The sequence below is a fragment of the Ambystoma mexicanum genome, chromosome 6p (assembly GCF_040938575.1).
Source record: "Ambystoma mexicanum isolate Mex_15411 chromosome 6p, UKY_AmexF1_1, whole genome shotgun sequence".
Taxonomy (NCBI): domain Eukaryota; kingdom Metazoa; phylum Chordata; class Amphibia; order Caudata; family Ambystomatidae; genus Ambystoma; species Ambystoma mexicanum.
In genome coordinates, this window is record NC_090935.1 from 18793184 (window position 1) to 18816911 (window position 23728).

At 47.7% G+C, this 23728-nt stretch overlaps 1 protein-coding gene across 3 annotated transcripts in view; it reads left to right on the plus strand.

Annotated features, from left to right (window-relative positions):
• Positions 1–22995, plus strand: part of LOC138511141 (zinc finger protein 268-like) — a 123548-nt gene extending 100553 nt beyond the window's left edge. For all 3 annotated transcript variants that reach the window (XM_069626631.1, XM_069626633.1, XM_069626632.1), the window contains one exon: positions 20459–22995. In XM_069626631.1, the coding sequence (XP_069482732.1) occupies positions 21125–22768 (1644 nt within the window). In that variant the 5' untranslated portion in view covers positions 20459–21124 and the 3' untranslated portion in view covers positions 22769–22995. The remainder of the gene's footprint in view (positions 1–20458) is intronic.
• Positions 22996–23728: the final 733 nt, after the last annotated feature.

The following is a 23728-nucleotide window of genomic DNA, read 5'->3' on the forward strand; positions in this document are numbered from 1 at the left end:
GTAAAAAGATTTTTTGGCCCTTCGAATTTCGGCTTTGTAGATATGGTACTTATGGGTATAGGTTGTTTTGTTTTGGGGAGATGTGTTGGTCTGTTGAGTGGTTTAAGGGATTTTAGGAGGGGTGTGTGCCATCTGGGCAAGGGGCCTTATCAGTAGGGGGTAGATTTTAGGGGGTAAACAATAGTCAAAGAGGCTGATGGAAAGTAGTACTCCTATTGGTAGGTTGGGGAGGGAGGAGAGCAGGGAGTCGAAGAGGCTGATGGAAGGTTGTCCTCCTCCTTCTACTGGTAGATCAGTGAGAGTGGAGAGCAGGGAGGCGAAGAGGCTGATGGAAGGTAGTCCTTCTTCTACTGGTAGATTTGGGAGGGAGGAGAGCCATGAGTCGAAGAGGCGGAAGTTTCAGGATGTTATGCTATTTTGTAATTCCGAAAATCACCATGGTTGTGGATTCACTTGTCCAGAAGTGTTGACCTAGTGTCAATGCACCAGTGGGATAGAGCCTGCTCTCGGAGAATGAAAAGGGAGAGTGTGGAGGGTGCACAAGCATATGAGAATGCCGAGGAGAGTATGACCGCAGTCATGTTTGTGGAATTATGGGTGCACGTAGATCCGGCTGTTGGATATAAATACGTTCCTGGCTTTAGATGTGTGGGTTAGGGCACTGCCTGTGCTAGCGATGCAGATTCACATGTAGGCGGGTTGAGTGATATGTTCTGGTGTTTGGATGTGTGGTGGGTTCGACCTCTAATGCTGTGTATGGCGTGGGTTAACTGGCTCAAACTCCAGACATAGTAACTTGTGGGGTTCCCTAGCATGGATGTGAAGAATGGCAAGGTCTAGAAGAGATGCGTCTAAAGGAGAACGTAACATAAACATTAGGTAAGGCAAGCCAAATATTCTATCTGCTTTGAGACGGGTGTAGTATGGGGAACGGGGTTAGGAATAGATAGTCGCGTGAAATGGATAGCTGGAAGGTCTGAAACTGTGCGGTCCCCATGAGCACAACCTCTCTGTTAAATGATTATGGTCCAAGCCCGCTACTAATGGGCTAATGAACTAGGCCTTAGAAAGAGGTATCCTGGCTGGTGATACAGATCTAGTCATGCAGGTTCCTCGGCATCTGAGGTGTAGCTTGTGTATGAATGTGTCTAATAAACCCGACATCCGAGAGATGATTTACTCAGGTGGAATTAGGAGGTAGGGTGACCTAAATCATTCAAGACCACCTGATCAAAATGTGATTACTGAACATGAGCACATAGGATAACTCAAATATCTCGTTGGGTTCAGGCAACGTGCAAGTCAAACACACACGGCCTGTTTATCTCGATAGTCTCTGGAAACGTGCAAGTCAAACACACAGGGCCTGATTTATCTCGATAGTCTCTGGAAACTTGCAAGTCAAACACATAGGGCCCAATTTATCATTTATGAACACCTGGTTGCTGTAATAGCAGGAACCTCCACCGCTCAGTGAATCGAGGGTGCATTTGGCTCTCGTTGCCCATATTTACAGAGTCTTCTCCCTCCTCCATGAGAGTAGAGCTAGCTACTGCTGGCTTGGGTCTTCCCTTGCAGACAGGATCTACCTCCCTATGTCTCTGGTCTCAACACGTAAGGCTGCCCTGTGGGACTGTGAATGTGGGTGCCCCAGTGTTAGGGGTGCCCCTCGTCCTCACTTTCTGTGGGAGCAGAAGATGGCGCAGACTGGAATTTCCCCTCAGACCTTTGTGGACATTTCTTAGCAGGAGGATGCAAACCTCTGTCCTTAACCCTCCTTGGATTTACGTTTCTCAACCCCTTGTCATCTGGTTTTAATGTACTGGCCGCTATGTTTTTCCTGACACGAGTAGCCACACACCTGTTGGCTGCTTTTGCAAGCTCCCTAAGGTCTGGGATAGTATTGCTCATTAACTGCTGGGGTTACTCTCTCGCAATGTTTAAAGATATTCTAACCTCGGATGCAATCAATTTGGGCCGTCTCTCTCTTCTCTGGGCCGTCTCTCTCTTCTCTGGGCCGGCTCTCTCTTCTCTGGGCCGGCTCTCTCTTCTCTGGGCCTGCTCTCTCTTCTCCGGGCCGTCTCTCTCTTCTCGAATGTAGCTGTGTTTAGCATTAGATCTGCACACCATCTGCTTTGCCTGTTTAGTTTTACATCCGAGTAACATTGCATTGTTTTTGTTGCCTCCGTTTTCAAAATTTAATTTAGGTGTGTTTAGTTCATACACTTCTGTACCACTTATCTAATGGAATTCTATTCTTTATGGTTTGCACTTATTAATTTACGACTTCATCTACTAGCCTCCTGGTGAGTTTAGCTAGAACTGTGCTGTGCAGCCATCCGCCTTCATTTCTACTATATTCTCTAACTGCTACACTGTCACCTATCCCCCCTCTCTCTCCAAGTCCGGTAGGAGAAATCACGCAAAGTCATCTTGAGTGCAAACCCTGGACTTCCCATTGCAGACACCCCATTGCAGACACCCCCTTGCAGACAGCTATGTCAGCACTTTCTCTAGAGAGGGTTTCACTAAGATCCTCTTCGATTATAATTCTCTGTCCCCTCTCCAGATCTATGGACCCCCCATCTCATCTCCACTCTCTCTCCTTCCACATGCTCTTCCATTAACGGTGGCACCTTGTGGGAAGTCCTCTTGGCTAGTTTCTCATCCTCACATTGCTTCGTTAATGTCTATCACACTGGCACCATCCTGGTTCAGGGTCCACAACCCAATCACCTTCTCTTTGACCGGATCCTGCCTTCTCTTGTTAACTTCCTTCCTTCTTTCCCTTGCATCTCTCTTGTCTACTCTCTCTCTCTCCCTCCTCTGACTGGTGTACCACACTCCTGTTCTCCTCCTCAGAAAACCTTCAGACCTCATCCACCTGGCAACTCTTAACGCCCGCTCAGCCAACAAACACTTTGCTGACATCTGTCTCCTTCTTGAAAACATTGGGCCTCATTACGACCCAGGCGTTAAGGGTTAACGCCGTCGTTAACCCTTAACGCCTATTCTGATTTTAACGGCTGCTTTTAGCAGCCGTTAAAATCCATGGCGCTAACCTGCCATGATGCTAATTACGCCACCGTAATTTACGGTGGCGTAATTAGCGCCTTCCCCACTCCCATTATGCCCTATGGGGCAAAAATGGGAATGGGGAAGGGAAAATGGGAAATGGGGATTTACTGCCCCACTCACCTTGGAATGGGGTGGTAAATCCACCATCCACCATGGTGTAAACGTAGTTTACACCATGGTGGTAATGATGGCGCAATTAGCGCCTGGGTCGTAATGACCCCCATTGACCTCTACATTCTCGCTCTTACCAAGACTTGGCTCAATGCCAGCTCAGTCACTGCTTTTGGCTCCCTCCTCCATGACCGCTTCAAGATCATCTCCAAGACTCGACCTCACAGCACTGGCGGGGGATTCGGGTGTGGTTGCCTTAATCTTCCCATAGTGGGTTCCTGCTTCCATCTTACCTACCCAGTCATATTCTTCCTTTGAAAGCCTGGTTTGAAAGTTGGTTATCTCTCCCATCTCCACCCTGACCATTGTTACCATTTACCAGCCTTCAGGTGCCACCACCCTGTTCCTCTCTGAATGGGCTGACTTCTGCTCTTCCTTACTTTCATCCATCTCTAACCTCCTCCTCCTGGGTGACTTCAACATTCAACTAGATTCTCCTGGCTCTGCATCCATTCTTTTCACTGACCTCTGCTCTGCGCTTTCCCTCTCCATTCTCCCTTGTGGGCCAACCCACTCAGCTGGACACACTGTGGATGCCTTCATACTCTCTGACTTCCCTCTCCCCTCCCACTAGTCGACCCCTCTCTCCTGGACAGACCATTCTCTCCTCTCCGCCCACCTGTGTCCCTTTGGCCCCCTGATCGCCCATCCTAAAGTCCCACCAATGTCGTTCACTAACATCCGCCCGATGAAACAAGTGACTACGGCTGCCTTCTCCTCCATCTCTCCATCTTCACCCCCCTCAGCCCCACACCTCTGACTCTACTTCTGAGATCTTCCCCATCGGGACACCTGCTCCCTACCTCTTCCCCTTTCTCTGGCCTTCCTCCTTGGGCTCTCCCCCTGCACCTCAACTGAAGCCAGAAACCTTGGAGTCATCTTCGACTCCTCCCTCTTCTTCCTCCCTCACACTTATTGTCAAGAAGTCTCACTTTCAGCTCTTCCTTCTCAAAGGAATTTTACCTTTTCTCACTTTCCCTCAGAGGCTCAATGTCACCCAATCCCTGGTTCTCTCTAGGCTTGACTACTGCAATAGCCTTCTCCTGAATCTTCCACTCTGCGACCCCTTCAGCTATTCCAGAATAGGGCAACAAGACTAATCCCTGGCCTTGAGCCCAGGGACTGCATCATTCCTGCACTAAAAAGTCTTCACTGGCTCCCGATTGCTGCACAGATTCAATTCAAATCCCTCTGCATCATCCACAAGGCTGTCTGGGCCCGGGGCTAGGCCCGGGGAGCACCCGATCTTCAACTTTATCTCACTAAATACCCTGCCTCTAGACCACTATGTTCCTCGGCCACCAACTCTTTGGGCCTCATTATAACTCAGGCGGTCTGGAAATAACAGTGGCGATAAACCCGCCGCCACCATTGTTTCCGAACCGCCTGATCCCGACTCCTGCAGGCGGGAGGTGATGTTCCCGCCAGGTCTGACCTGGCGGGTTTAACACCGCCCGCCTGCAGGCGGACGAGGAAACACCGGCAGCATTACGAGATGCTGCCGGTGTTTCCATGATCCCCATTCCCATCAAGTCCCATAGGACTCAATGGGAATGGGGATTAACACCATTCCGCCTCTGTGATTCCTGGAAAACCGGGGTTGTAATGCCCCGGTAATTCCGGGAATCACAGAGGTGGAATGGTAATACGAGTCCGGCAGGAACCAGGCGATTTTACCGCCGCGGTTACCGCCGGACTCGTAATGAGGCCCTTTGTGTGTAAAGCGTTTTGCTAAACAGAGAGTAGATGGTCGTTCACTTTCCTCTGCAGGCTCCCTCCTATGGAATAGCCTCCCCTCCCTCTGAGCCTTGAACAGGATCTTCACAAATTCCGGAAGCTCCTTAAGACTTTTCCCTTTTCCTCCTCCTCCTCCTCCCCTTCTTCTCTCCTCTGCTAATCCCACAGTTGCTGCGATCGGTGCCCTGGGCCCTTATGCATCCTTTAGGCCCTAAACTCCCACACCAAATCTGGCCAGCTCCTTGGCCTAGTAAGATCGTTCTCTCTGTCCTCCCTCTGTTCCCCCTTCCTTGCCTCGTCGCGCCTTGAAACACTTGTGTATAGGCGCGTTACAAATGCCTTATCATATCTGTCAATCCACAGCACTTGCAGCTGCACACCCTCTGCCCTGGAGGTTCGCACTTACACCTCTCGCTGCCTCAGGCCGTGTAGCACTCAACATTCCTAGCACTTCATCTGTGGCTCACCCATGAGTCCGGACTGCCCAGCACTTACCCCCTCTTTCCTTTTCTTTGCTGCACTTGCATGTTCTGAATACTCACAAGGCATAGTAGGTTTGTACCTTTTTACCTTTTCCCCCTTCTGCTCTTAAATATTGTGTTTTTAATGTATGTCCTATCCTTGCTCCCTCCCTACCTTGTGGACGCTTTGAAACAGTATTTTCTTTTTGTATAAGCGCCTAACAAGCAAACATTGATTAAATAAATGCTCTCAACAGGGGAGTGTGGCTTCCCTTCACCATGGTTTTTTGAGCACCGAGTAGGATCTTGTTGAGGTTTATGGAGTGTTTTGGGCACTGGTCTATGGCTTTGTGTTACCTTTGTGCTCGTTTCACTTTGGGTCTTTTTACAAGTGCCGTATTTGCCGAGCGCAAAGCCCAATTAGGCTTGTAAGGCGTGGCAAGTTCCTTCAGGTAGGTCGCAGCCTTTCCATGAAGACATTTGGGCACAATGGTAGATGCCGAAAGGATTCACAGAATGCAGGGGCTTGCTGAGATTGAACCTAGGGTCTCATCAGAAACACCAAACAGAAGGGGTCTGGATCAGGTTATTGGAAACTGACAAGCAACAAAACTATTTGCACACACTCCTTAACAATAAGATGGAGTTTGTCCCTCACCCCAGTGGTATTTTGAACTGGGCAACGTACGTGTTAGGAAAGATTTCCCTTAAGTGCAAATTTCCCTCCATTTGTGAACCCCCAACATGTTTGCTTTTGTTTGGCTTACCTACCCTGACTTTTTCCAGTGGAGCACAGTCTTCCGCTTCGCTCCTCTGGGCTTTCGCTCACTTGTTATGGGGAAACTGAAACGTCCTTCAGTCTGTCAGCACTGGGAAACTGTTTCCCTTAGTCTTTCACTATGTTGTCATTTCGTGGTAATTTATTCCTTATTTGAACATGCAGCCTCCCACGAAAACCTCATCTTTCATGGGCTCCTGCATGTCACGTGTGCTAGTGCCCAGGAAGAGGGGTGGGACTGTCTGCCCCAATCCACACTACTGGTACCAGTATGTCTGGTAGTCCTGAATGACTGGAACCACCGTTGGCCACGATTGGCCCACGCCTGGCGTGCATGCAAGAGAGCAGAGCGTCCATTGGCTATCTGAGATTTGAGCACGAAACAAATCTTGGATAAGAGAAGAGGCTCTGCATCCATTCCAGGCCGATCACCTGAAGCTCACACTAAACTTCTTAAGGAGCCAAGTATCCTTAATAAAAGAGCAGACTCGTGGAACCGCCGGTGATGTGCTAGGAAGATTTGGCACTGTGACCCCGCTGTTAACCCGTTTGACCCCTGCTTTTGCATCATACCAAGAAGGCCTGCAAGGGCGCTTCACCCCTTTGGAGTAGTGAGAACTACTCTCGGCACCTCCTGCTTACCCTCGCAAAGAGCCCCTTTGCAAGTGTTCTTGGGCTATCCAGTAAACTGTCTAGCTCGAACCCACGGTATTGCACAGGAACACTGCCATCCCAAGTGTTAGGCAGAAACCTGTGCAGTTCCCCTTGGGAACACTGCAAAAGATTTAGGACTACAGGTGTTGGCAGTAAACACACTTGGTAGCAGTCTGCACCACACAGATTCACTGTTGGTAGCTGTGGCTGAGCAGTCAGACTTCCCTCAAGAAGAGTTAGGCAGTATGTAAAGTATACACAATAGGCACTCAGACACAATAGCACAAGCAAACACGGACCCGAGCTTTTGGTATCAAAAAGTTATATAATTATTTATTTTAAAAGACACACTTAAAGAAGCACTAAGATTAGGAAACACCTCAAAAACACTGTTACTATTACTAGTTACTCCACAAATTCCCTATCAGACAAGTCTGAGTTAACACCACTTATTTCCAGACAGAGGTGAGCGCTTACCTAAAGATGGCACTCTGATAGGTTAACGAAATTGGGAGGGAAAAAGGCAGAGATTTAGGAAAGCACACAACACACAGGCTTTAGAACGAAAAGGCAAGGCAAGAAAAGGTCAAGTCTATTGGTGGGCCAAAGTCCATAGGCCGGACCTGCTCTTAGAGAGAGTCAAAGGAAGAAGACTCTCCGGACTGGAGATCTTCTCTGTCGTTGGGAGTGAAGAGTCGGTTCAGCAGGGCTCCACCGGTGGTGTCGTCTTGGCAGGTCGGCTCAGCAGCTCCCTCGTCGGATTCTTAGGTCCTGTGGCGACTTCTGAAGAACCAGTCCCAAAGACCCTGCTTTTATGCAGCAAACCCCCATTCATTCAGCCTAGCTGTCACTCAAACATGCTAAGTGGTGAGCGGGGCCGCTCACCACTTGGGCCAATCACACCAGAGTGCGACTTGAGTAGGCAAGGCAACTCAGTCCAGGGTGCCTAAACCCCCTCCTACACCCCCTGTGGTACCCAGACAGAATGGCACCACTTTGGAGGGCTTCTGTGGAGAAGCCCGCCAAAAGTGGAACAAAGGGCTCAACGTTGGGTTAGAGTCACAGAAGAAAACACCTACGCCATTTTAGAACCAAGCTTTGGCAAAAAATACCAACCGGAGAATTAATAATAATTAAATAAACCGGCGGTATGTTCGAGGCTACCGTAATTAATTAAATAAAGGTATTAGCCTAAAACAATGGGAAATCCCATAGGGAAATATTCGCGCTTGAATATTTCAAGTAGTATCCACTGCCACCAGTCAAAACTCGATCAGGGGGGACGGAGACGTACCCCCTCGAACAATAGACCCCCGGGCAATCGAATTGCCCCGACCAGTACGTCCACAATAAGATGGTTTGCACTGGTTCTGTTGAGAATTCAAGACTAGTAAAGTCAATGGTGACTTTACATGCCCTGGGAGACAGTAGTCTGTCCCAGGGTATGGAGTCTATGTTGGGGGGGTCTCGAAGACACCCCCTGTGTTACTGCACTGAGGGTGCTGTGTAACACACATCACAAAAACACATGAAGCCCTATGGAGTAAAAGACCCCATAGCCCATAAAACACATCTAGAGTCAAAGGAACACTCAAATCATGTTCAAGAGTGAGGGAAAAAGAGGCTCACTCTTGGCAAGAGAAAAAAATAAACCCAAGAAATCCAGCAAAGCTGCTGGGGGACTCACTAGGTTAGGAAATTCAGCCTAAACAGAGAATTCTCCCTAACACTCGCCCCCCCAGACTAAGGGACAGGAGGATTTAATCCACTCCTGGATGAATCTCATACCTCTAGTCGATGACATACATCCTAGAGAGACCATCAGCATTTTGGTGGTGACACCCTGACCTGTGCTCAATGGTGAAATCAAACCCTTGCAGGCAGATTGACCATCTCAATAGTTTTGGATTTTCTCCCTTCATTTGCATTAACCATCTCAAGGGTTGGTGGTCTGTCTGAATGACAAAAGTAGAACCATACAAGTATGGCCGAAACTTCTTCAGAGACCACACAATAGCAAAGCATGCTCTTTCGATTGTTGCCCACCTTGTCTCAGGATCCTTCAGCTTTCTGCTGATGAAGCAAATAGGGTGCTCCCTACCTTTCTCATCCAGTTGGCTAAGGACTGCACCTGTACCTACATTGGAAGCATCAATTTGTACAATGAAAGTTTGGTGATCGTCAGGAGCTCTCAGTACTGGTGCTTGGCACAGAGCTTTCTTTAGGCTTTCAAATGCCTGATTGCACTCCTCATTCCATTTTACCTTTTTGGGGAATTTTGGAGAGGAGATGACATTCAGAGGAGAAGCTATGGTCCCATAGTTCTCTATGAAATTCCTATAGTACCCAGTGAGGCCTAAGAAGGCTCTCACCTGGGTTTGAGTAGTAGGTGTTGTCCAATTCTGCACAGCTTCAATCTTGCTGAGCAGAGGCCTTATTTCTCCACCTCCTACCTCATGCCCAAGGTAGACCACTTTGCTCTGACCAATCAGGCATTTACTAGCCTTTATGGTCAGATGGGCCTGTTCCAGAGCCTGCAAAACATGTCCTAGGCGGTTCACATGTTCTTCCCAGGAGTGGCTGAAGACTGCAATGTCATCCAAGTATGCCATGCAGAAGTCCTCCATCCCAGCTAGAACTTGGTTCACCATCCTCTGAAATGTAGCAGGTGCATTCTTCAGTCCAAAAGGCATCACCTTAAATGGGTATAAGCCAACTGGGGTAGAAAATGCAGTTTTCTCCTTGGCAGGGTCGGTCAGGGCTATTTGCCAATAGCCTGACGTAAGGTCAAATGTGCTGAGGTACTTGGCTGAGCCAAGTCTATCCACCAGCTCTATCTGTCCTTGGCAAAGGGTGGGCATCAGTCTTGGTGACTGCATTAAGAGCTCTATAGTCCACACAGAATCTCAACTCCTTGGATCCTGCCTTTGGTACTAACACCACTGGGCTAGACCATGGACTAGTAGAGGGCTCTATTACCCCGAGATCAAGCATCTTCTTGACCTCACCTTTGATGTGGGTTCTGACATGTTCTGACATCCTGTACCCTCTGCTTTTGACTGGCAGACAGTCACCAGTGAGAATATCATGCTGTCCCCAAGGGTTCAAGTCTGGTGATAGTGAGAACAGGGAGGCAAACTGATTTAACATGGATTTGCACTCCTCTTGTTGCTCAGGGGTCAGATCTGAAGAGAGATTTACTCCTTCAACCTTTTCGTCCAAAGGTAAGCCTCTGAGGAGGTCAGGTAGAGCTTCACTCTCCTCCTCCCCTTCCGATGAAGCTAGAAGCAAGGCTCCTACTTCTGGTCGAGAGACATAGGCTTTGAGGCGGTTGGTGTGGAAGACTCTGGGAGCTTCCCTGGGTTTGCCCAGATCCACCAGATAGTTGACCTCTCCAAGTTTTCCCACAACCTTGAAGGGTCCCATCCATTTATCTTGCAAGGCCCTCTGCCTTGTTGGAAGCATAACTAGAACTAGCTGGTCCTGGGTAAACTCAACAATGTTAGCCTTCTGATCATGCCAATGTTTGACCAGGGCTTGTCCAGCTTTCAAGTTGTCACTTGCTTCTGCCATCATGTGTGACATTCTCCTCCGGAGACCTATCACGTAGTCAGTCACTCTGACTGGCTTGGGGGAAGGAGCACTCTCCAACCCCTCCTTGATCAGGGCCAATGGACCTCTGACCGGATGACCATAGAGAAGTTCAAAGGGAGAATAACCTACTCCCTCCTGAGGGACTTCTCTATAAGCAAAGAGAAGGCATGGCAGTAGAAGGTCCCACTTTCTTTTAAGAGGCTCTTCTAAAGCACCTATCATGCTCTTCATGGTTCTGTTGAACCGTTCAACCAACCCATTGGTTTGAGGGTGGTAAGCAGTTGAGAACTTATAAGTAACTCCACAGGTTTTCCACATGGCTTTCATGTAGTTGGACATAAAGTTAGATCCTCTGTCTGAGATTACTTCCTTAGGAAACCCAACCCTGGTAAAAAAATACCAAGAAGGGCCTTAGCTACAGCCGGAGGTGTAACAGTCCTCATAGGAATTGCCTCAGGGTATCTAGTAGCATGGTCTACTACAACAAGTATAAACTTGTTGCCGGAGGAAGTTGGGGGATCAAGGGGACCAACAATGTCAATCCCTACCCTCTCAAATGGGACTCCCACAACGGGGAGAGGCACTAAAGGTGCCACATTCTTGGAACCCACCTTACCAGAAGTCTGGCAGGTATGGCAGCTCTTACAATACTTATCTACCTCAGCCCCCATCTTTGGCCAATAAAAGTAGAGAGAGAGCCTTTCCTTGGTCTTCTTAAAACTTAAGTGACCAGCCAAAGGTATCTCATGGGCTAGTTGTAAGAACTGTTGTCTGTTTTCTTGAGGTACTACAAGGCGCTTGTAGTCTCCAGGTTCAGACTCAGTTGGTTCACTGTAGAAGAGGCCATCTTCCCAGTGCAACTTGTACTTCCCAGGCTCTTGCCCATCAGCCTGAGAAGCTGCTTGGTGGCGGAGACCCTCCAGAGTTGGACATTCTCTTTGCCCCTTACGAAAAGCTGATCTGCTGGGCCCACCTTCTGCCAGTAAAGACTGCAGCTCAGGATGGTCAGCTGGATCCAAATCTCCAAAAAGGTCTGGGCCTCCTACTAGCTCTTCTTCAGAGTCTAGTTCAACCACACAAGGTTCGACCACCCTCTCAGCCTCAGCTGGAGGGGGAGTTACTGGTGTAACTGTGGACAACCTAGGGGAAGTCCTTGTTGGAAGCACTGGAGTGCTTGCTGCTGGCTGTTTCCTTGGAGTCTTGGGTTGCCCCTTGGCTCCTGATCTGGTGACGACTGCAGTAGTTTTCTCCAGTGGAGAAGGAGTGATCTCTCTCTTCATCATCTCCTCAGAACAACCTCTTAAGGTTTTCTCTCTGGCAGTCTGAGTTAGTTCCCTTAACCGTTTACTCGGGGGTCTGGGGGTATGTGACACAACTCCAAGAGCTTTCAAGTCATTTCCCAACAGTACCCTCCCAGGCACCTCACATTGCACACTGACTGGTATCTTTACAGTCATATCATTGCACTGGATGAGAACTGGTAACTGGGGACACATCTGCACAGGCCCACCAGCTAACTTGGTGAGGCATTTGGGGGCCTTAGCAACCTCCTCTGCCTTGAAAAATGATTCATCCACCACAGTTATGCTGGCCCCAGTGTCTCTAATGGCAGGAGTCTCCTGACCATTCACTTGGACACTGTCCTTATAATACTCTTTAGTATTATCTGGGATAGAATTATATACATCTAAATTCTGTTGTTCCCACAACCCCAGAGAGACTAAAGAAACACTGGCTGAGACGCCAATGGGTTCCTCAGCCAGTAATAGAAAGTTTCCACTTGCCATTTGGACTTCCTCTTCTTGAGCGAAGGCTAAGGAGACAAGTTGGACCCCTGAAGGTTTACCCTTACATCTGGGATCTCCTTTCACATGGTCAGTGGCCTTACAAACATAGCATGAGCCAAAGGCTCGCTGGAATGGAGGCTTGTTCTGACCCCCTTCTGGTCTTGGACCAGAAGGTACACTAGCCTGATTCGGTCTTCCCTGTGGCTTACCCTTATGGTTTTGTTTGGGGCCCTCTTTGGAATTTGCAGTATTAGAATTCTCTTTGGAGTCCTTTTTAGGCTGTTTCTCCCCATCCTTCTTCTGAGTTACCCCAGAATCCTTGTGAGTAGCCCTGTTGGCAACCCACAAGTCAGCAGCCTTAGCTAGCTTTCTGGAGTCTAGCTCCTTAGAATCAGCCAAGTGCTGTCTGAGCTCAGGAGAGCAGGCATCATAAATAGACTCCAACATAAACAGATTTCTCATACCCTCATAAGTGTTCACCTTGTAACCCTTAATCCATCCCTCTAAGTTTTTCAACCCTTCACTCACCCAGGTAGCCCAAGGGGTACCATCATGCTTTTTGAGGGTTCTAAACCTCTTAAGATACTGGGAAGGGGTCTTCCCAAACCTAGCTATTAAAGCTAGTTTCACACTTTCATTCTCTTGCTTATCCTCCTCCCCCAACTCCATTACCACATCAGTTGCAACAGGGGGAAGCCTAGAGAACAGCCAGGTAAGTAAAGCATTGCCTGTGATGTTCTGGAGCCCATGATTATATTCAAACTGAGACAACCAATCCAACACATCCAACTTAGGATCATACATACCAATCAACTCCTTTGGCATCCGGGGTCTTTTAGGACTGGAACTTCTAGAGGAGCCAGAGAGAGAAGAATTTTCGATGGACAGTTTCTTCATTTCTAACTCATGCTTGAGCTCCATTTCCCTTAGCCTTAGTTCTTGTTGTTTTTGTTCTGTTTGAGCATTTATCCTTTTATACTCTAATTCTAGCTTCATTTTTCCAGTTCAAAGTATTCAGGACTAAGTGTAGGACCTGGCAAAGGCCCAGTAGGTACAGTAGGTAGAGCAGATAAAGGGCCTCATTACGACCCAGGCGGTAAGTTACCGCCTGGGCCGTGACTTTACCACCATGGCGTAAACTACGTTTACGCCATGGTGGTTGGCGGATTTACCGCCCCATTCCAACCTTGGCGGGGCGGTAAATCCCCATTTTCCCTTCCCCATTCCCATTTTGCCCCATAGGGCATAATGGGAGTGGGGAAGGCGTTAATTACGCCACTGTAAATTACGGTGGCGTAATTAACACCAAGTTCCCTTACCGCCATGGTTTTTAACGCCTGCAAAAAGCAGGCGTTAAAATCACCATGCCGGAAAGGGAACTCGTAATTGGCGGAAAGGGGTCGGCGCAGCTAACGCTGGCGTAAACCCCTTTCCGCCAGGGTCGTAATGAGGCCCAAAGGCTCTGGAGAGATAGGTTCATTATTCTCCTCCCCTTCTGATTCTGATTCAAGATTATCAATACTTGGGTCATTATCAATCTCTTCACTGTGATCTACATTTTCTGGGGTGGTAGATTCCTCTGCACCACCATCCAGACATTTGTTAGCTAACAATCTTTCTATCAACTCCATTTTTGTGCCCTTAGTCAGGAGATTCTTATGCTTAAAGAAAACTCTTAAACAATCAGCAGTTTTTGTAGCAAGGGACTCTTGACTATAACTTTCCATAGTTAACAGATTAGAAGGTTACGTTTTTCGGTGCTAAGCTTTGTGGTTAGTTGCACTAAGGTATCCTAAAGCACACTAAAATGTATACTCAATACAAATCCCACCGCTGTACACCAGTGTTAGGCAGAAACCTGTGCAGTTCCCTTTGGGAACACTGCAAAAGATTTAGGACTACAGGTGTTGGCAGTAAACACACTTGGTAGCAGTCTGCACCACACAGATTCACTGTTGGTAGCTGTGGCTGAGCAGTCAGACTTCCCTCAAGAAGAGTTAGGCAGTATGTAAAGTATACACAATAGGCACTCAGACACAATAGCACAAGCAAACACGGACCCGAGCTTTTGGTATCAAAAAGGTATATAATTATTTATTTAAAAAGACACACTTAAAGAAACACTCCAGCACTAAGATTAGGAAACACTTCAAAAACACTGTTACTATTACTAGGTACTCCACAAATTCCCTATCAGACAAGTCTGAGTTAACACCAATTATTTCCAGACAGAGGTGAGCGCTTAACTAAAGATGGCACTCTGATAGGTTAACGAAATTGGGAGGGAAAAAGGCAGAGATTTAGGAAAGCACACAACACACAGGCTTTAGAACGAAAAGGCAAGGCAAGAAAAGGTCAAGTCTATCAGTGGGCCAAAGTCCATAGGCCGGACCCGCTCTTAGAGAGAGTTAGGCACAAATGTGTCCAGGATCACATGGTTAGACAAAGTCGAAAGTCTTGCATAGAGTTCTTAAAGACAGAAGTGAACTTTAGAAAAGATTAGTTAGGGTGTCCCAGGCTAACCAGGGTCGAAAGCCGAGGGCTAAAACTACCTCGTACAATCGGTTGCAAGGGAAGCCGGGCGGAACACGGTACCTTAAGTGGAAAGGATCCTCCAGCGGGGGCAGATGTTCCTGGCAGTGAGTGCAAGTTGCAGCGTCGTCTCAAGGAAGAGAAGGTCTCAACGAAGAGGGAAGATGAAGGTCGTTGCACTGCCAGGGATGAGGCCAGCCGTAGAGTTACCCAGCCACAGGGTACAACCCCTTTCTTCGCGGTCGTGGTAGAAATGCGGTATTCCGGCTACCAAAAGTGCTTGGCACAGGTAGGTCGGACACGAAAGGTTCCAGGAGCGAAAAAGGAAGACAGAAACTGGTTATCCCCACCAGTCAAAGGAAGAAGACTCTCCGGACTGGAGATCTTCTCTGTCGTTGGGAGTGAAGAGTCGGTTCAGCAGGGCTCCACCGGTGGTGTCGTCTTGGCAGGTCGGCTCAGCAGCTCCCTCATCAGATTCTTAGGTCCTGTGGCGACTTCTGAAGAACCAGTCCCAAAGACCCTGCTTTTATGCAGCAAACCCCATTCATTCAGCCTAGCTGTCACTCAAACATGCTAAGTGGTGAGCGGGGCCGCTCACCACTTGGGCCAATCACACCAGAGTGCGACTTGAGTTGGCAAGGCAACTCAGTCCAGGGTGCCTAAACCCCCTCCCACACCCCCTGTGGTACCCAGACAGAATGGCACAACTTTGGAGGGCTTCTGTGGAGAAGCCCGCCAAAAGTGGAACAAAGGGCTCAACGTTGGGTTAGAGTCACAGAAGAAAACACCTACGCCATTTTAGAACCAAGCTTTGGCAAAAAATACCAATCGGAGAATTAATAATAATTAAATAAACCGGTGGTATGTTCGAGGCTACCGTAACTAATTAAATAAAGGTATTAGCCTAAAACAATGGGAAATCCCATAGGGAAATATTCGCGGTTGAATATTTCAAGTAGTATCCACTGCCACCAGTCAAAACTCGATCAGGGGGGACGGAGACGTGCCCCCTCGAACAACAGACCCTGGGGCAATCGAATTGCCCCGACCAGTACGTCCACAATAAGATGGTTTGTACTGTTTCTGTTGAGAATTCAAGACTAGTAAAGTCAATGGTGACTTTACATGCCCTGGGAGACAGTAGTCAGTCCCAGGGTATCGAGTCTATGTTGGGGGGTCTCGAAGACACACATCACAAAAACACATGAAGCCCTATGGAGTAAAAGACCCCATAGCCCATAAAACACATCTAGAGTCAAAGGAACACTCAAATCATGTCCAAGAGTGAGGGAAAAAGAGGCTCACTCTTGGCAGGAGAAAAAAATAAACCCAAGAAATACAGCAAAGCTGCTGGGGGACTCACTAGGTTAGGAAATTCAGCCTAAACAGAGAATTCTCCCTAACACCAAGATGACTTCAAAGTTTGGGAATCGCTTGGTTGTGGTGCTGGGCCCTCTTACGCCAAAACTCATTGGGCCTCATTACAACCCAGGCGGTAAATTACCGCCTGGGTTGTGACTTTACCGCCATGGCGGAATGGGGATTTACCGCCCCATTCCGAGGTGAGTGGGGCGGTAAATCCCCATGTCCCATTTACCCTTCCCCATTCCCATTTTTGCCCCATAGGGCATAATGGGAGTGGGGAAGGCGTTAATTACGCCACCGTAAATTACGGTGGCGTAATTAACTCCATGGTCCCTTAGCGCAATGGATTTTAACACCTGCTAAAAGCAGGTGTTAAAACCTCCATGGCGCTAAGGGACCTCGTACTCAGGCGGTAAGGGTCGGCGCTGTTTACGGCGCCGTAAACCCCTTACCGCCTGAGTCGTAATGAGGCCCATTGTCCTAGCTACTCTGGGTCACCATGTATGAGTGCGCCATGCAGCGAGCATTTGCAGTCCCTGTGTCGCCCCACGGTGGTGACTGTCGCTGTAAGTGCCTGCAGCTCTGTCATACCGTGGCCTGAGACGGGCTGCCCCGGAACTATCTTTCTCCTTTGTTCAAGAGCTGAGTAAAGTCATCTGTCCTGCCATGGACGATCGTCCTGTCCCGCAGTCGCCTAGAGCCGGAGCATCCTAAAACTGAAGGGTTAACACCTACGAGTGAATCGGACTAGACTACCAAAATTTGGTCCAGACTGTGTCGAAGGTCGGTGAATTCCCCCAGGCGCATCCATCTGTTTTTACACACAAGAATCCCTTAAAAGAGACTCGCCTTGGATGGGCTCGCCTGCGCTACCCGGCTGCGCCCGAACTCTGAAAGTCTCTCTATCCTCAAGGTTCGACCCTCCTGTAGGAATAGGAATGTATTCTTCATCGCCTCAAGCCCCTTACTGAGCAGCTACCGCCCCTTGAAGGGAACCCGCTTTTTGTTCAAGGCACGACCGCATGTTGTTAATGCACTACTGTACTTTGAGCGCAAGGCTCCTCACTTCGTAGGGCTGGACTACGAAGTATCCCCATAAATTAGGGATCGACTATGAAGAACCTCCTAATTTGATATGTGTTGAACTAACCCCTTTTTGTTACAGGTTGTGCTTATTTTCTCCACCATCGTCTGCATTATGGTAAACGCATTCTGTATATATGTTACATAGTCAATTAGCGTGTGTGATAATTGTTTTCTTGATACTGTGGTTTAATCATGTTTTATTATAAATGGCAATAATACATTTATTTTTGATATACATCTGTCTACGGTTAATCTGTGGAGTTTTACTGTGTGTGCTCATTGTGGGCTTCTGATCACTCACCCCTCCTGAGATTTAGGGCCCAATCACAAGTTTGGCGGTAGCCCTTAAATGCAGCGGTAGCACTGTTACCGCCACATTTAAGGGTCTGCCAAATCACAGCTGTGGCTGATTTCCCCCCAGCTCTCAGCCTTTTTTTTGCCTATTTTTTTTGCCTATTTTCAGCCCGTTTACCGCCAAACCGCCAAGAGCACAAAATTTCCCCATTGAGCCCAATGGGTAATGGGGAATTCCCGAATGGGCTCAATGGGGAATGGGCAATACCCGGTCCGCCAAACCCGTGATCAGGCGCTAATAGCGCCGGTGGGTTTGGCGGTAGGGCTAAGTTACCGCCCAACTCGTGATGAGGCCCTTAGTCTTGACCGCCTGCCCAGCTACCGTAGATTAGACTGGTTTGTCCAAAATGTTCCCCTGTTCCACTAAACTAGGTTGATATGATATGATGATATGATCTGGCATTTATAACGTGCCTATACACAAGTATTTCAAGGCGCGACGAGGCAAGGGAGGGGAAACAGTGGGAAGACAGACAACGATCCTACTAGGCCAGGTGTCATTCAGATCGCGCAAGGGTAGGGAGAAAGGGAAAAGTGCCTGGGGGAAGGGAGAGGGTAAAGTGCAGTACATGAGATAGAAGAATACATACGATAAATAAAAGCGGCCTGATGGTGGCAAGTGAAAGGTAAGAACAGACATAAGTGCTGGTAGGGGGACGGTAGGGATACAGAAAACCAGTCCCTAAGTGCTGGGGTCGCCAGGGAGGCTGGGCCAGTGTGCAAAAGACGGGTCCTGGCCCCAAGATCAGAAAGGGTGGTCCGGTAACGAGTGCAGTTTCGGCCAGGAATTTCAACAGGGGAGAGGGGGAGAGAAAGCAGAAGCAAAGAGGAAGGTTTTGAGGTGTTTCCGGAACCGGAGATGGTTCTCCTCAAGTTTCAGGGAGGTGGGAAGGCTGTTCCAGAGGGAAGCCCCTGCCGAAGAGAGAAATCGACCACCAACTCGTTGCTTGGAGAAGCGGCTGACCCTGAGGGAGTTGGAGGCAGATGAGTGAAGAGCCCGAGAAGGAAGGTATTTGGGAAGAGAGAGTTGAAGGTAATGCGGCCCCAGGCCCCAGAAGGCCTTGTGGATAATGCAGAGGGTTTTGAACTTAATCCTTGCAGCCACTGGGAGCCAGTGCAGAGATTTCAGTCCTGGAGAGATACGATCCCTGGGCTTGAGGCCAAGGACAAGTCTCGCAGTCCTGTTTTAGATAAGTTGCAGAGGGCGGAGTTTAGAGGCAGGCAGATTTAGATAGAGGCTGTTGCAATAGTCCATCCTAGACAGAATCAGGGCTCGGGAGACGGTGAGCTTCTGGGGGAAGGAGAGGAAAGGAAGAAGTTTAGAAATCCATTTTAACAATAACTGGTGCACCATTGGGCACAGCAGATATGTGACAGGGGCCTGCTGAGATGATACAGTGGTTTGGGATTTAAGGGAGTCTCCCATACACTTGGCCTCATTGCCCAAAATGTCATTCCATTGGTCCCCGACAAAGGCGTGTTCCTTCTGTCAATCCTTGGGAGAGGGATGTGTTTGGAGTTTATTTTGGTTAAAAGTCAATGGGCCTCATTACGACCCTGGCGGAGGACCATGGTGCAATTAGCACCATGGTCCATGGCGGTACGAGAAAATACCGCCATGGGGGTTGGCGGACTTACCGCCCCATTCCGACCTTGGCGGGGCGGTAAGTCCCCAATCCCCATTTTACCCTTCCCCATTCCCATTCTTGCCCCATAGGGCATAATGGGAGTGGGGAAGGCGTTAATTACGCCACCGTAAATTACGGTGGCGTAATTAACACCTAGTTCCCTTAGCGCCATGGTTTTTAACGCCTGCAAAAAGCAGGCATTAAAGTCACCATGGCGCTAAGGGAACTCGTAATTGGCGGTAAGGGGTCGGCGCCGTTAACGCTGGCGTAAACCCCTTACCGCCAGGGTCGTAATGAGGCCCAATGTTTGAATGCAGTGCCATTTCTCGTGGTGGGAAGAGATTGATGTTTCTATCTTTAAATCTCAGTTCAGTCCTCACTACTTCAAACGTGCTGTGGGTATAGATTAGTCTTTGGGGGACATGCATTTGCCCAAAGGTGATGATGTTATCACTGATGCAATAATAGACCGGTCAAATGAGGTGTACGATTGGTGTCCAGCTGCTGACCTAGTGACAAACACCATCCTTGATCGCTTGTATATGGAAATGGGGAGCTTTCATGTGCTAGGTTAATTCCTTCTAGAGAAGGAAAATGGTAGGAAATCATGGTCCTGATGATTAAAATATCCACACAAAATGCTTTGTTCGCCCAGCCTGTGCGATTTGTTTTTCCACATGCACTTGGACACTACAGTTTTAATAATATCCACTGTTTCTGCTGCATGTCACCTCGGGTCTCATTACGAGTTTGCTGATTGGTAAATCTGCTGAGATACCACCAAACTGTATTACCAATACTGCCACTTGGTACCATCGGATTACGCGTGCTGGTGACGGTGTGAGTCCCCATTTCTTTTTACAGTCCATGGGAATACATGGTTTTATTGACGGAATCACTGCAGCGGTAATTCCACTGAAATGTTGGGAAAAATCCGATTTACCTCCCGCTCACAGCTGGAGGTGACGCCTCCAAATCTCTGACAAACTTATAGTTGTGAGGTCAGGTAATGCAGCGGTATATGTTAATACCGCCGCATTTTACTCATAATGAGGCCTAGTATATTTTATCATTAGGCTACCTGTGTGGAGGCCTTTCCTCAACGTATTAGTTACTACATCAGTAAATAAATAATGCTCCTCACAACTACTTGGAACCGTTCTGCCGGTTAGTGAAGTCTGCGACTAGGAACATATTTAACCTAATCATGTGCTTCTCCTTTTATTTCAATAGGTGGTTGATGCTCCAAAAAACACAACAGTGATTTGTTAAACTCTCTCGACTGGTGAAGTGCAAAGCTTCATTGATACGGTGCACAATTTCCCAAGATGAAAGCATGCAAGTCTCGGGTCCAGTTGTCTTTTCAGATTTTTCAGGAACTGGGATTGAGAAGCCTATTGAATATATGATGGGTTTCATCCATTCAACACACTCGACAAATCCTTTAACACTGCTACAATAAATACTCAATATTACAGACTAACAATGGCAACAGGGTTTGATGTGCAGTATGACAAGCTTTTGAGTATTATTCCTAAAACACAGACAAGTGCTATTTTATAAAAGTTCTAACTGCAAGGCTTTTTTAAGGGGTTTGCAAATGTGAGTGGACAAACCGTATCCATGCACTGAATATTTTAAAAGTGTCCATCATAAGAACAATCTTGCCTGTCGCTAGAAGGACCCACACATGAAAAAGCTCATCTATGTTCTGACTTTGAGAAAAGGTTCAGTGTAAAGTGTCCTTTTATTAAGATCCTGACAAAATAAACTGGGGAGAAAGGTGTGATCTAATTATATACATATTGCACGTGTGAGAACATAGGTGTAAAACCTTATCAGTGCAGTAAATTTGTGAATATCTTCCATTTGCATGATACACTTATCTGCGACCAGAAAATGCATTCAGGTGACAAACCTCATAAGTGCACTGAATGTGGGAAAGGGTTTGCTCAGAAGGGACATCTTACTATCCACCAGAGAACACATACAGGTGAGAAACCATATCAGTGCACTGAATGTGGGAGAGGGTTTGCTAAGAAGGGTAATCTTACTCTCCACCAGAGAACACATACAGGTGAGAAACCTCATAAGTGCATTGAATGTGGGAGAGGGTTCAGTTGCAAGAAAGGTCTTTTTTACCATCAGTTCTCACATACATGTGTAAAACCTCATGAGTGCACTAAATGTGGGAAAGGCTTCGTTCGTAAGGAACATCTTATTCACCACCAGAGAAAACATACAGGTGTGAAACCACATAAGTGCACTGAATGTGTGAAAGGGTTTGCTACAAAGGGAGAGCTTAATATTCACCAGAGAACACATACAGGTGAGAAACCACATGAGTGCACTGAATGTGGGATAGGGTTTGCTCGGAAAGGAGCTCTTGCTATTCACCAAAGAACACATACAGGTGAAAAGCCTCATGTGTGCAGTGAATGTGGGAAAGGGTTTGCTACAAAGGGAGAGCTTACTATCCACCAGAGAACACATACAGGTGACAAGCCTCATGTGTGTAGTGAATGTGGGAAAGGGTATGCTACAATGCGAGAGCTTACTATCCACCAGAGAACACATACAGGCGAGAAACCTCACGAGTGCACTGAATGTGTGAAAGGGTTTGCTACAAAGGGTGAGCTTACTATCCACCAGAGAACGCATACAGGCGAGAAACCTCATACGTGCACTGAATGTGTGAAAGGGTTTGCTACAAAGCGAGAGCTTACTATCCACCAGAGAAGACATACAGGTGAGAAACCTCATGAGTGCACTGAATGTGGGAAAGGGTTTGTTTGTAAGTGGCAACTTATTCTCCACCAGAGAACACATACAGGTGAGAAACCTCATAAGTGCACTGAATGTAGAAAAGGGTTTGCTACAAAGCGAGCGCTTACTCATCACCAGATAACACATACAGGTGTGAAACCTCTTGAGTGCACTGAATGTGGGAAAGGGTTTATTTGTAAGTGGCAACTTATTCTCCACCAGAGAACACATACAGGTGAGAAACCTCATAAGTGCACTGAATGTAGAAAAGGGTTTGCTACAAAGCTAGCGCTTACTCATCACCAGAGAACACATACAGGTGAGAAACCTCATAAGTGCACTGAATGTAGAAAAGGGTTTGCTAGAAAGGGAGATCTTACTCGCCACCAGAGAACTCATACAGGTGAGAGACCACATGAGTGCACTAAATGTGCGAAAGGGTTTTGTACAAAGGGACAACTTAAAATCCACCAGAGAACACATACAGGTGAGATACCTCACCAGTGCGCTGAATGTGGGAAAGGGTTTGTTTGTAAGTGGCAACTTATTCACCACCAGAGAACACATACAGGTGAGAAACCTCATGAGTGCACTGAATGTAGAAAAGGGTTTGCAACAAAGGGACAACTTAAAATCCACCAGAGAACACATACAGGTGAGAAACCTCACCAGTGCGCTGAATGTGGGAAAGGGTTTATTCGTAAGCGAGACCATACTATCCACCACAGAACACATACAGGTGTGAAACCTTATGAGTGCTCTGAATCTGGGAATTGATATGCTAGGAAATGTCCGCTCACGCTCCACCAGAGAGGACACGCAGGTGAGAAACCTGATCAGTGAGAATAACCTAAATAGGCACCAGACAAAATCTGCACATGAGGGTCCATTTCAGGGTAGGGAATGTGGGAAATACTTCAGGATGTTATTATCTGCCATGAGAGAGGACATGTGTGAGTGTCCATCGCAGGGTAGTGAATGTGGGAAATACTTCAGGAGGTCCTTATCTGCCATGAGCGAGGACATGCATGTGAGGGTCCATTTCAGGGTAGTGAATGTGGGAAATACTTCAGGATGTTCTTATCTGCCATGAGAGATGACATGCATGTGAGGGTAGGTTTCAGGGTAGTGAATGTGGGAAATACTTCAGGATGTTCTTATCTGCCATGAGAGAGGACATGCATGTGAGGGTCCATTTCAGGGTAGTGAATGTGGGAAATACTTCAGGATGTTCTTATCTGCCATGAGAGAGGACATGCATGTGAGGGTCCATTTCAGGGTAGTGAATGTGGGAAATACTTCAGGATGTTCTTATCTGCCATGAGAGAGGACATGCATGTGAGGGTCCATTTCAGGGTAGTGAATGTGGGAAATACTTCAGGATGTTCTTATCTGCCATGAGAGAGGACATGCATGTGAGGTTCCATTTCAGGGTAGTGAATGTGGGAAATACTATACTATGTTCTTATCTGCCATGAGAGAGGACATGCATGTGAGGGTCCATTTCAGGGTAGTGAATGTGGGAAATACTTCAGGATGTTCTTATCTGCCATGAGAGAGGAAATGCATGTGAGGTTCCATTTCAGGGTAGTGAATGTGGGAAATACTTCAGGATGTTCTTATCTGCCATGAGAGAGGACATGCATGTGAGGTTCCATTTCAGGGTAGTGAATGTGGGAAATACTTAAGGATGTTCTTATCTGCCATGAGAGAGGACATGCATGTGAGGGTCCATTT